At 26.3% G+C, this 16,427-nt stretch overlaps 3 protein-coding genes across 6 annotated transcripts; 1 reads left to right on the top strand and 2 right to left on the bottom strand.

Annotated features, from left to right (window-relative positions):
- Positions 1–479: 479 nt before the first annotated feature.
- Positions 480–4,474, bottom strand: LOC122847447 (coiled-coil and C2 domain-containing protein 1-like). Of its 4 annotated transcripts, none has more exons than XM_044145133.1 (10): positions 4,270–4,455; positions 4,041–4,176; positions 3,551–3,973; positions 3,109–3,480; positions 2,308–3,035; positions 2,065–2,240; positions 1,718–1,984; positions 1,447–1,485; positions 849–939; positions 480–773 (listed from the first exon to the last, which is right to left on the bottom strand). In XM_044145133.1, the coding sequence occupies exons 1-10, from the start codon at positions 4,321–4,323 to the stop codon at positions 654–656; spliced, it is 2,406 nt and encodes an 801-aa protein (XP_044001068.1). In that variant the 5' UTR covers positions 4,324–4,455; the 3' UTR covers positions 480–653. The 4 variants fall into 4 exon arrangements, with proteins under 4 accessions (XP_044001068.1, XP_044001069.1, XP_044001070.1 ...); XM_044145134.1 differs by having other exon boundaries at positions 2,308–3,032; XM_044145135.1 differs by lacking the exon at positions 1,447–1,485 and having other exon boundaries at positions 482–773; positions 4,270–4,474.
- Positions 4,475–4,633: 159 nt separating this feature from the next.
- LOC122847458 (V-type proton ATPase subunit d) lies at positions 4,634–7,046 on the top strand. Its single transcript, XM_044145171.1, has 6 exons — positions 4,634–4,925; positions 5,309–5,659; positions 5,731–5,888; positions 5,976–6,152; positions 6,227–6,304; positions 6,370–7,046. The coding sequence occupies exons 1-6, from the start codon at positions 4,805–4,807 to the stop codon at positions 6,529–6,531; spliced, it is 1,047 nt and encodes a 348-aa protein (XP_044001106.1). The 5' UTR covers positions 4,634–4,804; the 3' UTR covers positions 6,532–7,046.
- LOC122847459 (probable tRNA(His) guanylyltransferase) lies at positions 6,967–8,179 on the bottom strand. The gene is made up of 3 exons (XM_044145172.1): positions 7,733–8,179; positions 7,411–7,652; positions 6,967–7,338 (listed from the first exon to the last, which is right to left on the bottom strand). Exons 1-3 carry the CDS (start codon positions 8,094–8,096, stop codon positions 7,036–7,038), a joined length of 909 nt encoding a protein of 302 aa, XP_044001107.1. The 5' UTR covers positions 8,097–8,179; the 3' UTR covers positions 6,967–7,035.
- Between the last annotated feature and the right edge of the window lie 8,248 nt (positions 8,180–16,427).

Below are 16,427 nucleotides of genomic sequence, written 5' to 3'. Positions count from 1 at the left end.
ACGTTTTCAAAAGAGAACAATACATCAGGTGAATACCACTAACAAACTATTGTCCGATAATCACTCAACTCTGTCTCCCCCTTTTGCTAACCACTGTGTCAATTTAATCGACACTATGCCTTTAAAATTTCCTATGTTAATTGTAATTACATTATTAACATTAACAAAAGACATACGTTAATTAAATTATAAAAAAAAAAAGAACATATTGTAAATTTATTTTACATAATTTATTAACTCACATCTATTTATTTCCAGTTTTATTTCTTTGAATTTTTTTTAGTTCAAGATCAATTACTTGTGGTGATAACACACCAGTGTCATAGGTGAAGTTAATGATTTTTTTTTTATTTTCAATCTGCATACATAGTTGCCAGTTGGTAAGTTGTATCAGATTTCTATTTTGTTTAATATTTGTTATTTAAGGTCAAAAATTATGAATTTTTTTTTTATTTTAAATAACAAGAAATTGATAAAATTATTTGTTTTTTTTTTTATTTATTTAAAATAACGATTTATATATTTTTCAAAATTTTAATAAAATTTTTATTTAACTATAAATACAGTTGTTAGTAAAATAAAATATTTTCATATTCATCACAATATTTTGCGGTTAATATTATCAAGTTTGATAATAGTTTTGATTTTTTTTTTCAATTATCAATTATCAGCCATTTGTCTGTCATTTTTTCAATTTGCTTTGTTGTGATTGGATCTCGAAGACGTATTTTAACTTCCAATTTACCTCCAGCTGGTTTTCTTCCATTCATAAGCTAAAAAATAATTTAAAAATCATTAATTTAAAGTCGTATTAATTTTAGAAATAAAATTTAATTTATTTTTCTTACTGGGAATGAATCATGAAGTGTGCATTGAGTTTCCAATGGCTGTAATTTAACAGTTACTGTTCCAAGAAGACTATCACTTCTAAAAAATCCACTGAAAAAAAAAAAAAAACAAAATTATAATTACAAATTTTAACTAGAAAAAAAAACAATCATATCAAACACTCATTTTAAAATCACTACTACTTAACTTTAAATTTTGAATAAATTATTGTATTATAATATTTTTCATTAAGGCATCTCTATCACTCAAAGATGTATCAAACGAAAAAAAAAACAAATATTGGCATTCAAAATTTAATTGGCTGATAGAAAAATGGCAACAATTTTTGGTTGAAAACAAATCTCAATTTACATATAGCCCTGAAAATATGGGACACATAAACTTGTTTACTATTTAACACAACAAAAAATTATTAACTTGAAAAAGACTTATTTGAACAATTAAAAGATCAATATTCCTCTAACTAATTAACAATAAAGTTTATAAATAAAATGCATATGACATCACTAGAGTAATAGAGAAACCTTAAGTTGTATTTTAATCAACAAAAAGCATAAATTTTTTAGTGACATGCACGAATAATTATTATTGGTATACCTTGGGTGAGTGCAACACAGCAGGGGATTCATCGAGCATCTGCAAGCAACACCCTAATCTATTTAACGATACTCAAAAATATAGGAATAACTATTTGTTGTTTATTTTTAAAAAAATTTCATTATCTAAAAATGAAAATCCTAATTGATATATTCAATAAACTATTGTTTTGTCACAAAATGATAAATAAATAATTGGAGCCAAATTTAAAACGAGCCATCTCAAAAACAATAATAATTTCTATTATATAATTTTAAAAATTGCAACTTACCCTTTTGACCAAACTTGGCATTTTAATGCATGTCTTTTGAATGCACGTTGACATGGTCTTGATGAACGATCTATAATTCCATTTAATGTAAAAGTAGCTTCATACTCTGGATTATTTGAAGCTTTAATTGTTGAAGTTCTATCAGTTGGTGAATTATCTGATGGATATGGAAATTCATAAATAACATAAGTATCAGCTTCTTTTGAATAATCAATACCACGAATTATTGATATTTCCACGTCTCCATCACTAACGTCTGTTGAGCTTCTAAAAAAAATAATAAACAATTGTTGACTTGACTGAGAATTTGTCGAGTATTGTAACAAAAAAAATTTATCTCAACTTACTGAACAATTGAATAAGTTCTAACTTCATAATGATGACGAGGTGGTTTGAGTCCTTCACGTCTTTGAACCCTGAGCATATCAAGGTCTTTTGTATAGCCAAGAGCCAATCTTTCCCATCTGTTGTAACCAGGAACATCACCAAGAGCCTTGGTATGATCACGTGTACTCAAACACATCTTTAAATAATTTAAAATATTTTAATTTCGTGTGATGATTAAATAATAAGTAAAAAAAAATAAATACCTTCTTGTGTTTAATCAGCGTTGCTTCAAGATTATCATAAATTTCTTGGTCAGTACTATTTTCATTGATTGGTGTTACTTCCCCTGCTGATATTATAGTAAAATTATCATCTGATGATTTATCAGTTGATTTTAAAAGTTGATTTTTAGCATTTGGTGATATTGGAATTGATGTCATGTCAACTGGTAAACCACTACGACTGGCATTTATCAATGGATCAATTCCTTTAGCTTGTCGCAAATATTCTTTAGCTAATTCTATATCACCATCTTTTTTAGCTGTTAAAGCAGCACGTTTTAATTCAGCTTGTCGCTTTTGTAATAATAATATTTGTTTATCAGCTCGTGTCATAGCACTTGGTTTTTTAGGTTCTTCCAATTTTTTTGGTTCTATAATTTGTGAATTTGAAGTATCAGTTGGTGGTTGTGGAGCTGGTCGTGATGGAACACTTGGTGTTACTATTGATGAATTAGATACTGCTGGTGGATTTGATTGTTCAAGTGCAATTGGTGGAAAACCAGGTGGAATTGGAAGTTCATCAATTGGAATTGTTTTACCACGTGTAAAAAGTTTAATTGCATCTTCATATTGTTTACATATTCTTCCATATTGACGTGATTTACGTGTATTATTTTCTTCTTCTGCAACTGTTTTAGCTCGACGATAAACTTCAAGACGTTCTTTTAAGGCTCCTTCAATTCCACTACCAGTTACTGGAGCTAATTCTACTAGAATAAATTTAAATAAATTATTATTATAATTTATATTTTTATAAATCAATATTCAACAAATATAATTTACCTGAAGCTTCTTGAGTTTCATTTTCTTGTTTTTCTTGAGCTTCAGTGTTGATTGGATTTTCAGCAGTTGACATGGGCAAAGATGGAGGTGGTGGCATATCTGACAAATCAATTGGTTCACCTGAGAGTAAAGCATTAATAACAGTATCAAACTGTTTTGATATTTTTATATATTTCAATGCTTCCTCAACATTTTCAGCTTTTTTCCATTTTAATGCAGCAATTTTATATTCTCGCTGACGTTTTTTTAATAACTCCAATTTTTCCTCATCAACTGGAACCTTTTGAGGTGTTGGTTCTTCTACTGGAACTACTGGTTCTTCAGGTGTCGGTACTGGCTCATCAACTACAGGTAGTGCCTTATTTTCTGGCTCTATAAATAAATTTAAAAAAAAAAACGTTATTGTAAAAATAAACAATCAATTTATAGAAGATAAATTTACCATTTTGATTTGGATCCTTGGGCAATGCAGAATGTGGCAAAACTGGTGGAATATCATCAACATTAATAGTATTTCCTGCCTTGACACTTTTTAATAATTCATTAAGTGTTTTTAAACCACGAGTGAATCTTCTTGCTTTTGATATTTCATTGTCAGCTTTTGCTTTATTTTCAGCTGCTTTGTACATAGTAATTCTTTCTTCAATAATAGTAATATTTTCATTAGTAGCTTGATCAGGATTTACAGTAACTTTTTCTTCTTCTTTATTTTCAATTTTATCCTCAGTATCGTCAATCTCTTCACCAAGTATTCCTTTCAATTCATCAAGATATGCTGGATCATCTTCACCATCGTCATCAGACATTTCTTCATCTGACATTTTTTCAATTTCTTCTATGTTTACCTTAGGTTTTCTAGGAGGTGCTGAGTAAAAAAATAATAATGCCAATTATTAATTTGACATTTAAAAAATATTTAAATTAAAAAATACCTTTTGGTTGAGCTCGTTCATATGTTGTGCCATCACCACTTGTCAAACGTCGCAATTCTGCCTCCAATGCTTCATCATCATCGTCATCATCGTCAGCTGGATTTATCCCAAAGTCCATTGGATTTGGAATATCATACTGCATAAATATAACAAATTAAATAATAATGTTTTAAATTATTTAATAATCCAATTCAAGACAATGACTAGTTTTATTATTATTTTAAATTACCTTATTGTTAGATCGTGAAGTGCGTTTTGATTCTTTTTTTTTTCCACCAAACATTTTATCTTCCAGCAATTAATTGTTTTTAATATTATCAATAAATTATCAATGTAATTAATTATAAAATTCTTGGAAAATAACAACGCCCGAATATTTTTTTATTAATCTTGTTTCACTGTGTTTGTTTATTACGTTATTCTTATTATTATTTAAGACTTCTTAAAAAAAAAAAGACAGCACTGTCATGGCGGCTTACATAACATGGCGATATAAAAATAGTCAATTTTAAATCAGAGATGGCAGCTCATGTCTTTTTTCTCTTTAATTAATTTATTTTTTTTCTCTCTCTCTTTTGCACGAGACAGAAAATACTTGAGGCCAACTTCACACAACTTGGTCATATGATTTGTGCTGTCGGAAAAGGGCGAGTCTGAATTGGTCTGAATTGTTTGTCTGCCACTGACTCCATATAAAATTTACAACACAACAGTGAATTATATTTATTAAAATAAATATTTAATAATTCATAAAACTAAAAAAAATGAAGGGTTGTATTTTTAATATTGATGGGGGCTACCTTGAAGGTTTATGCCGTGGTTTTAAATGTGGAATTTTACAGCAAAGTGATTATCTTAATTTAGTACAGTGTGAGACACTCGAAGGTACGTAAAAAAAAATTGATTATTAACAATATTAATACATAAAAAAAAAACTTGCAATAATTACAAAAAAAAATGTCAAAAAAAATCATGTAAACAACAATTATTAATTATTGCATCTTAAAAATTACTCAATTAATTTTCAAGTACTCAAGGTTAACATATTAATTGTGGCTCCAATAATTTTTATAAGTTTGGCATGTATTATTATTTTATTTTTCCTTGCCTCAAGCAGTCACATACATATATATACTGTCAAAATAATAAACCAATTATTTATACTTGAAATATTTGTGATTAAAAATACCACCAAACATATTTAATAAGTAAAAAATAATTTAAAAATAATATTGATTTATAAATATATATATTTTTGACATTAACAGATCTGAAACTTCATCTTGCTGGTACTGATTATGGTAGTTTTTTGGCAAACGAACCATCACCACTTGCAGTAAGTGTGATTGATGATAAATTACGTGAAAAACTTGTTATTGAATTTCAACATATGCGTAATCATTCAGTTGAGCCATTATCACAATTTTTGGATTTTATAACATACAGTTATATGATTGATAATATTATATTATTGATAACTGGTACATTACATCAACGACCAATATCTGAGCTTATTCCAAAGTGTCATCCTTTGGGTAGTTTTGAACAAATGGAAGCTATTCATGTTGCAGCAACACCAGCTGAATTGTACAATGCTGTACTTGTTGATACTCCACTTGGTAAAAAAAATTATTTACATAATTATAAACATCATAAATATTTATTAATTATTCTTTTTTATTTTTTAAAGCTCCATTCTTTGTTGATTGCATCTCTGAGCAAGATTTGGATGAGATGAATATTGAGATTATTCGTAATACTCTTTACAAAGCATACTTGGAAGCATTCTATACTTTTTGCAAGAATATTGGTGGTACAACTGCTGACACAATGTGTGAAATTCTTGCTGTAATTATTATTTTATAAATATACTTAATGATTACTCTTTAAAGCTTGATATATATTAATTAAGATAATTATTTATTTAATTTTTAGTTTGAAGCTGATAGACGAGCAATCATCATCACAATAAATTCATTTGGTACTGAGCTTGGTAAAGATGATCGTGCTAAATTATATCCACGTTGTGGACGTCTTAATCCTGATGGTTTAGCTTCATTAGCACGTGCTGATGATTATGATCAAGTCAAAAATACTGCTGAATATTATGCTGTAAATAATACCTAATTATTTATCATTTAAATTAACAAACAATATCAAATTTTATGTATTAATTTTATTCACAGGAATACAGTGCTTTGTTTGAAGGTGCAGGAAATAATCCTGGTGATAAAACTCTTGAGGATAAATTCTTTGAACATGAGGTAAAATATAATCATTTAATTTAAGTTTAATATAATATCTAATTATTTAAATTTTAATTTAATAGGTTCGTTTGAATGTCAATGCTTTTCTTCAACAATTCCATTTTGGAGTATTCTACAGTTATTTAAAACTAAAAGAACAGGAATGCCGTAATATTGTCTGGATAGCTGAATGCGTTGCCCAAAAACATCGTGCTAAAATTGACAACTACATTCCAATATTTTAAAATAATAAAATAATATGAAAATTGTTAAGAGTTGTTACAGTTATGCATGAATATTTTAACTTTAACAATATATATATTTTTTTTTTCCTCCCATTCGATTATTGTGTATAAAAACAAAAAAAAACAAATTTAATTGTGACCAATAAATGTTGTTTGATGTCATGTTGAATTTGCATTAGGCAAGTATATAATTATGAGCTAAAAAAAAAAAAAAAAACAAAAAATATCAACAGAAATCATTTTAAAAGTATTATTGTTAATGTTTATTATTTGTTTTTTTTTTTTCGTTGAATAATGTAAGAGTAAACAGTATACAGCATTCCATTCGAAATAATCATACAACCGCTGTCGAAATTTGTAAAACAAAAAAGAAAAAAACAAAACGAATTATAAAATATATTAGCGTGAAATAAAAAAAAAAGAAACATTAAAAAATTATTGTATATTTTTTTTATTCTGAATTAGAAAAATTTTTTATTTATTTAGAAAAATTTAAAAATGAAATTATGCTTCATTTAATAATTTTTTTTTGTTCTTTTGTCTGATGCTTCTTTTTTCTTCAATTGTTAGTGGCAATGGTTCACTCAATAATTGAGGATTATCTCTCCAAAATTTATCATCAATAATACTTTCAAATAATGCTACAACTGTTGGTTTTGTTTTTCCATCAGTATTTTTAATATTTTTACGTATTAATGTTGTACCTTTTCTAAACATTACTAACTCATTGTTGTAATTAATTCCAAAATCTTTAAATAGTAATTCATTTTTGTCTGATGATAAAGTTGGTCTCAGTACTAATTCAGCCTGTTAATAATACATAAATTACATAAATTAATTTATGATAATAATTGTTTGTTATAAATAAATTATATATACCTCTTTTGGTGTTATATTTTTACGTTGGACTAAATTCCAAAAACATGTGTTGTAAAGATTGTTGATATGAACATCAGCTTGTCTCCAAGATAAATAATTTCTCAGATCATTATCAGATGGATATAAAACAACTCTTGCATCAAATGATGGTGGATATTCAAGAGGAATTTTAAAAAACTTTGACCAATTAAATACATATGCTGATGTAAATAATGAATTTACATTTGTCATTAATTTTGCTTCTGTAAGCGAAAAAAAAAACATTTAATTAATTAAAAATAATTTATAAAAAGATATTCAATATATTTTTAACATACATCACCTCTTCTATTATAAACTGCGGTATCTTTTTTAAATACAAATGAATATTCATCACTTTGTCCATATGATAAAATTATTTCGTTGTATTCTTTCATGACAAATTCAGCTGCACTATTCATCAATTCAAGTGCACGAATATCATTTGGTTTTATAAATTTATGAGTATCAGTAAATTTTGAAAAATTTTTACCATCAACTCTTATGACAATCCAACAATTTGGCAAACATTTTGTTGATGTTTCAAAATCTTTGACATATTCAAATTTACTTTTAGCCATTGTTGATGTAAAAATTGGTCTTCTTGTATTTTTAATAATATTTTTTATAATTGGAACAAGTCTTATTATATTTTTATTAATAATCATTTAATAAAAATAAAGTTCCAAGTAGTTTGACACAAAAATCCAACAACTGTTTATTAACGTGATTTTTCTAGGTTAGAATGAAACTGTCAACACAACGATCAATAGAAAAAGCATATGATATGCAACACGTGATAAATATGAACACATGTCATACCTCACATATACATATAAACATCATACATATATACAATTTTTAAATATCAATTTGCGCAGATTGGTATTTAAAAATTTGTATCTAAACAAGTAACATAACAAGTATATAATTAGTTATTAATCAGTCGATATTATTTAGTCTTCTGGTCCATGTAAACAATAATCACCATGAAATAGCAGCAAATATGATCATAGAAAAAAATACGAGAGTAATATAAGCACCGTGACCATTAAAAAACTTACTAAAAAATTATTAAATTATAGAATGGGTTCATAGGGTTGTCAGTAAATAATTAACAATTTATATTTTCTTATTTTTTTAAAGTCATTTTATTATTATTGATATTACAATATTATTATTTTAGAATTATTGTCATCATCACTGATACTTTCAATAATAATTCTAAAAAAAGAAAAAAATTATAATTTACATTTTTTAAATTCATTCAATATTTTTGTAAAAATGTAGTGAAATTATATGAAAATTTGAAAACTATATATTAATACAAAATGACAAATTATTTATAAATTTATTTTACATTTTACTCATGATTGGGGACAAAGATATAACCAGTTAGATTCAGTTTCTAACTCTGAAGCTTCTGTAAATTCATCATAGTATATAGACAAAATAATATTGTTTATACGATTTTTAGTTATTTCATCAGCACCAGTAAGCGTGTTAATTGTAATGCTAGAGCCGAAGAGAAAAAGACCTGCAAGTTTTGGACAATTTTTTATACATTGGATAATACCAGCATCAGTGATGTTTTTGCAAGAATTACACTCAAGTTTCTTCAATGATCCTTTTAATTTACTGATAAAATTGTCTGTAACACCATCAATATTACTGACATTTAGTTCTTCTAATTTATCCAAGCTGGTTATAGACATGAGAGCTGCTTCAGTAATATAAATGCATGAACTTACATCTAATTTTCGTAGATTTTTACATGAATTAGCAATAGCGATAATACTGCTACCATGGAAATCATGCATATTTAACACAACTAACTCTTCTAGATATTGCAATTTTGACAACTCATCATAAGTGTTTTCAGGAGGATCAATATTATTAACAGCAATATTATTAACAGCAATATTATCAACAGCAATATTATCAACATCAATATTATCATCATCATCATTAACATCAATATTATCATCATCATCATCATCACCAATACCATAATCATCAATATTATCATCATCATCATTTACATCAATATTATTATCATCATCATCATCATCATCATTAACATCAATATTATTATCATCATCATCATCATCACCAATATCAAAATCATCAATATCAATATCATCATCATGATTATCATTTGATAAAATAAGACATTTGAGTTTTTCCCAATTGTTTGAAGTTTTAGATATTGTATTTATAAATTCATTCTTGCCGCCACCCACGACACAATAATTTAAACATTCGAAATTTTTTAGTTCTGTCAATTTTTGAAAAGCAGTTTCTGTTATTCCTTCACTCCAAATATCTAAAGACCTTAAATTCTTGCAATATTTTACCAATTTGAATGCTGTGTTATAATTAATTGTAAAACGAGTACCGAGATGTTCCAAGTTTAAAAGATTATCCCAATTTTCAATTGAAATATTAGGTGCATTAGAATCTGGATGCAACATAATATGGCAATGTCTTATACTCTTGGATGAATTCAAAATATTATTGAGTACGTTTGGAGTCTCTATGCTCCATTTGTTATTAATGTTGATGTATTCCAAATGTACGAATTGATTAAAAATATCAACAGGTTTTTTCAAGTAGTCTTCGGTCGTGAACAAACAATCAATAAGTCTCAGTTCAACAAGTGTTGTTGTTTCGGATATTCCTTGAATCATGTCATCCAGGCCGCAGCCATCTAATAACAAATATTGAAGTTTATTGAACTTCTTTATATCCTGAAAAATTATAAAAATTAATTTAAACAAATTGAATTTATTGTCATGAATTCATTTAATTTATTATAGTATTAAGAATTAATAACTTACGAAAATCACTGATGCCATGTACATTTCTTTATTATATTTTAAAGAAATGTGATGCATTCCTTCTGGAAGATAACCGATTACGTTAGATAGAAACGTTGTATTCTCTACAAGTATATCAATTCTTGTTAGTTTCTTTAAGTTTTTGAAGGCACGAATGTAGTGATTAATATTTATTTTTGATTCCTCGTCCACAATTAAATCAAGACTTGTTAAATTTTTGCAGCACTCACCAATGATTAGCATAATACTAGAGTTGTCATATTCAAACAGAGACAAATCTCTTAAATAATTACCAAACTTGGTTAATAATTCATTAAAGTATGATATTTGCATCGAACTGTCATCAAAAACGTCATTAAATGTGTATTTTTTAATGTCGTACCAAGCTAGTTCACATGCCTCTTTCCATTTCGAACAAACTGTAAAAAAAATATCAAATTAAAGAAAATTAAAGAAAAACATTAAAATTATAATTTAAATGATAGTAAAACTTTATTTTAATTTTTATTACCTTTTTCCATTGCTATTCTTTCAGTTACTGACAGCCACATGAATATTTGCGCCAATGAATCATGATTCAGAGTGTTGATGAGATCTCTTTTTTCGTCAACATGATGATGTTGTTCTTGAACACGGCAGATCCTCTTGTGACTCATGATGACAAACTTTAAGAAAAAAAAAAAAATATATATATATATATTAATTAAAACAATAACGATAAGTTTAATTTTTATGACTTTCCCAGTCCACCCCACTATAAATAGCCGAATATAGTGTATTAAGCGTTGTATATATCAAATGTACTGATTTTCTCGAAGAGTGACGAACAATTTTACTATATTCACGAGTTGATTATTTTTTAAAACTTTTTAAAAAATAAGACGTATTGAAACAATATTAAAAATAATTGACTTGGTATGTGAAAAATATGTACATTAATTTAGTGAATTAATTATTAATACTATTATTTTATTAGCAACGATCAAAAAGCCGAACAATATTTATTATTTTTTCTTAGAATTCACCACTTGGTCCAATATTCACTATCTCGATTTGAAAAATCATGTAAAATTTTTTAAAAGATAACTACTTTTATTAAACTTAATTAAAACTACTGTAAAAATTAAAAGTTAAATAATTTTTACCTTGATTATTAGTAATGCGCTTAGCAAAAATCAATTCAAATACTTGTTATCACTGTTACCACTGTTACGACTGTTACCACTATGAAGGCTTTCGACTGTATGGCTATCTATGGATGGATCATCTGGAGCCTGTAATCAGGTTGACGGAAGTAAACACTATGAGCGCTGTCGTCACTTTTTATCATCCAATAAAAAAAAAAAATTATCATAGCCAATCAGCTGTCTTATATAAATAAAAAAGTGGCCAATCTCAAAGGTGATATAAAAAGTAGAAATAAACGAAAAAATATATTATATATTAATAATTTGATAAATTTAATATTAAAATTAATAAATCTCAAATTATTCTGCTACTTGATAAAACGAAATTTTTAAAAATTGAGCAAGATTTAAATTGTGATAAAGATATCGGAAAATTATTGATGATGTTGTTCTTGAACATGAGAGATCCTTTTTTGACTCATGATGATAAATTTTTGAAATAAAAAAAAACAATAACGATATAAGTTTAATTTTTATGATTTTTATTTGTTTTTAGATTCCTCATCAAGAATTACACCCAGGTATACCCAGTTACAATACCAATGTATTAAGTAAAAGCAAGAATAAAACTTGGTACAAGCAACAACCAATACAACAAACTGGAGCAATTTCGGTGAGCAAAAATAAAAAAATTTATTATCTGCATTATCATTTTATAAAAGAGTACTAAAAACTATGAGAAATAATAAAATTTTAATAATTTTTAGATGAAATCCGATAACGAATATAGTTCCAACTTAAAACCTAAAAACAAATTGGTTAATTCAAAATTACATACATCTACACAAACAACAAAAAACTGGTCATCAATAAAAGAATCAGATGAAAAAAAAAATTCATTACCTTATTCAGTAAGTTGACAATATTAAAAGAAAATTTGTATTAATTATAAAAAAACGTTTTCGAATTGGATTTTTAATTATTTTTTTTTTTTTTTAGTTTGATTTAAGACCGAAAGTACCATATGAAAATAAAACATGGCGCAAACGACATCAAAAAATCGACTCAAGAGTTAGATTTTTTAATGGAACAATTTGTGATTCCCCACTAGGCCGGGAAAATATAGTAAGTATAATAATAATAATAATAATTTTATAATATGTTGTGAAAATATATATTTATATACCTATATAAATACATAAGTATATAATTTAAATTTTTTTTTTATTTTTCAGGTATCAGAGATGAAAGTATTTCTATTGATTTATTATCGAATATACTCTTATATAAGAGATCCAAGTGGTAAACATTTTATTAACAGGAATGCAAAAAAAAAAAAAAAAAAACAATTTTATGACTCGAAAATTGTATAAAAATCTTGACTAAATATTAGACTAAAAAAAATATTTGTAAACTTATTTGTAAACTTAGACTTTAATTAATTAATATTAATTTTGAAAAATTGTTTTTCTTTCTGACAAAATTTAAAAAAAAAATATATTTTAAGTCACTTTTGTGTGAATTTTGCATTATTCCTATGTTTTAGATAGGAATTAATCAATACAAAAAATCTGTAAAATTATAACACAGTAATTCGTAAGAAAAAATAATTAAATAATAGAAAAATAACTTTGTATACAGTTAGCCTTTATTTCTTGATTTAAATACCAACATGGTTAATACCATGGTTAAATACCAACTCTGCACCATGACATTTAATAATAATTTGTTTGAATCAAAAATTAGACAAAAGATAGATGGGTTCAGGTTCAGCAGTAAATTATTGTCAATTTATATTTTTTAATTTTTTTTAAGTTATATTATTATTATTGATCATTACTATATACATTATTATTTTCGAATTATTTTGTTGTTATCATCACTAATATACTTTCAATAATTATCTACAATAATTCTAAAAAAAAGAAAAAATTTATAATTTACATTTTTTCTTTAGTAAAAAAAAATGAATAACTTAACAACTAAGTATATAAATACGAAATGACTATTTTTTTTTTTTTTTTAGTTCATATCACTTCTTACCTAACTTCCAGGACGAAGAACTAACCAGTTAGATTTAGTTTTTAACTTTGAAGCTTCTGTAAAATTACTATAGAATATATACAAAACAATATTATTTATACGATTTTTAGTTATTTCGTCAGCACCAGTAAATGTGTTAATTGTAATGTTAGAGTGGTAGAGACAAAGAGTGTTAAGTTTTGGACAATTTTTAATACATTCGATGATACCAGCATCAGTGATGTTTTTACAAGATTCACACCAAAGTTTCTTTAATCCTTTCAATTTACTGATAAAATTGTCTGTAACACTATCCATAAAACTGACATTTAATTTTTCTAATTTTTCCAAACTGGTTATAGACTTGAGAGCTGCTTGAGTAATATAGATGCATGAACTTATATCTAATTTTCGTAGATTTTTACATTTATTAACAATAGCGATAATACTGCTATCTTGGAAATTATGCATATTTGACACATTTAAATATTCAAGATATTGCAATTTTGATAACTCATTAAAAATGACTGCAGGCAGAACTGGTTCAGTCTCATTATTATCAATATCATTATAATGATTTGATATAATCAGATGTTTAAGTTTTTTGCAATTTTTTTTAATTGTAAATATTGTATTTTTAAATTCATTCCTGGAAACTCCATTAAAACAATATTTTAAAATCAAGATTTTTAGTTCTGACAATTTTAGAAAAGCAGTTTGTGTTATCACTCCACTCCAAATATCTAAAGACATTAAATTCTTGCAATATTTTACCAATTTGATTGCTATGTTATCATTAATTCTCCAACGAGTACCGAAATGTTTCAAGGTAAGAAGATTATCCCAGTTTTTAATTGAAATATCAGGTGCATTAAAATCTGGATACAACATAATATTAAAATATCTTATACTCTTGGATGAATTTAAAATATTATTGAGTACGTTTGGAGTCTCTTTGTCCCATTGGTTATTAATGTTAATATATTCCAAATTTACAAATTGATTAAAAATATTAACAGGATTGTACTCGCAGTTTTCGCTCACAAAACAATCAATAAGACTGAGTTCAACAAGTGTTTTTGTTTCGGATATTCCTTGAATTATGTCATCTAGAAGACAGCCACTTAATGACAAATATTTAAGTTTTTTGAATTTCCTTATATTCTGAAAAATAATAAAAATTAGTTGAAATAAATTGAATTTATTGTAATAAATTCATTTAATTTATAGTATTAATTATCAATAGTAACTTACGAAAAGCACTGGTGACATGATCTCTTTATCATAATCTAAAAAAATTTGATTCATTCCTTCTGGAAGAAAATTGATTGTGTGAGGTTGAAACTTTGTATTCATACAATTTCCCACATTTATTACGCGTATATGAATTTTTTTCAATTTATCCAACTTTTTAAAAGCATGATTGTAGTGATTGATATTTGTTTCAAGTTTCCCGTTGATAGTTAGGTCAAGACATGTTAAATTTTTGCAGTGCTTACTAGTGATTGGCATAATTCGAGAGCTGCAATTTTCCAAAATAATTAAACTTCTCAAATAAATACCAAAATATGATAATAATTTTTCAACATATGGTGCCAACAAATTTTCATCAAAAACAGGACCACTTGATTCGCCAAATGTGTATTCTCTAACGTCGTACCAAGCTAGTTCGCATGCCTCTTTCCATTTGGAACAAACTATAAAAAAAATATCAAATTAAAGAAAATAAAATCATTAAAATTATAATTTAAATAAGTAAAATTAATTTTAATTTTTATTACCTTTTTCCATAGCTATTCTTTCCAGTACTGGCAGCAGCATGAATACTCGTGCCAATGAATCATGATTCAGAGTGTTGATGAGATCTCTTCTTTCTTCAACATGATGATGTTGTTCTTGAACATGACAGATCCTTTTTTCACTCATGATGATAAACTCTACAAATAAAAAAAAATAATATATTGAAACAATAACGATAAGTTTAATTTTTATGACTTTTGAAGTCCACCCCACTAAATAGCCAAATAGTGTTGAGTCCGCAGGTAGAAATTCATGCTCGTTTCGACGTCGATCGAGGCTAATTTCCGAGCTTGACGTTTGGATGAACGTCAAAAACCAAGCTCGATTCTACTTCGATACGTTACGATATTCGACGTCGGAACAAGGCAAGTCCGAGGCTAAAATGAGTTTAAAAAAAAAAAAGTTCAAAAGTACATAAATAATTGCGGTTCACTTGTTTATTTATTATAAGTAAAGACAATTCTATTAAATATAAATAATAATAATTGACAACAAATTAAGTTACTGTTTTAGTGATTTTATTATTTAACCCGGTTTTACCTCGTTTCGACGTCAAATCAAAGCTAAAAAATATTATTTTATTGTTTATTTATTATAGTAATTATTACATGACTAAGTAAAAGATGTAGGGAAACGATGTAAGGAAATGATGTCGCTAAGGAAAAGATGTAACTCAGAAAATGATGGAACTGAGAAAAAGAAGTAGCTAAATAGGAAAATAATAGATTACTACAGGTGTAACCAAGAAGGCTAGAGACTTTACTGTTTATTAACTTGATATCATGCTTGTCATGTTTTTAATTTTTTCAGGTTGGAATAGAACTATCAACGATCAATAAAAGAGGCAGTGATGATATCGTACATCATACATAAAAATTGATATTTAAAAAGTTGTATCTATAGTGATACAAATTATAGATACAAACTATTGTTTACATGGACTAGATGAACGACATCATATATAAACAAGTAGCAGCTGTATATAATTATTGGTTATTAATTAGCCGATACTAATTAGTCGTTCATCTAGTCCATGTAAACAATAATCACCATGAAACAGCAGCAAATATGATCATATAAAAAAATACGAGAGTAATGAGTACCGTGACCATTGAAAAACTTACTGAAAAAATTATGGGATGGGTTCGGGTTGTCAGTAAATTATTGTCAAATTATATATTTTTATTTTTTTAAATTTATTTTAATTAGG

Source organism: Aphidius gifuensis, linkage group LG1 (assembly GCF_014905175.1).
Source record: "Aphidius gifuensis isolate YNYX2018 linkage group LG1, ASM1490517v1, whole genome shotgun sequence".
Lineage (NCBI taxonomy): Eukaryota > Metazoa > Arthropoda > Insecta > Hymenoptera > Braconidae > Aphidius > Aphidius gifuensis.
This window is presented reverse-complemented; position numbering and strand designations above follow the sequence as displayed.

Coding starts and splice junctions, on each gene's coding strand:
- LOC122847458 (XM_044145171.1), top strand. CDS start 4,805: ATGAAGGGTTGTATTTTTAATATTGATGGGGGCTACCTTGAAGGTTTA. Junction 5,660..5,730: donor ACTTGTTGATACTCCACTTG/GTAAAAAAAATT, acceptor TATTTTTTAAAG/CTCCATTCTTTGTTGATTGC. Junction 5,889..5,975: donor CAATGTGTGAAATTCTTGCT/GTAATTATTATT, acceptor TTTAATTTTTAG/TTTGAAGCTGATAGACGAGC.
- LOC122847459 (XM_044145172.1), bottom strand. CDS start 8,096: ATGATTATTAATAAAAATATAATAAGACTTGTTCCAATTATAAAAAAT. Junction 7,653..7,732: donor CGCAGTTTATAATAGAAGAG/GTGATGTATGTT, acceptor TTTCGCTTACAG/AAGCAAAATTAATGACAAAT. Junction 7,339..7,410: donor AAAATATAACACCAAAAGAG/GTATATATAATT, acceptor TATTATTAACAG/GCTGAATTAGTACTGAGACC.
- LOC122847447 (XM_044145133.1), bottom strand. CDS start 4,323: ATGTTTGGTGGAAAAAAAAAAGAATCAAAACGCACTTCACGATCTAAC. Junction 3,481..3,550: donor CAAGGATCCAAATCAAAATG/GTAAATTTATCT, acceptor ATTTATTTATAG/AGCCAGAAAATAAGGCACTA. Junction 940..1,446: donor CTGTGTTGCACTCACCCAAG/GTATACCAATAA, acceptor TTTTTTTTTCAG/TGGATTTTTTAGAAGTGATA.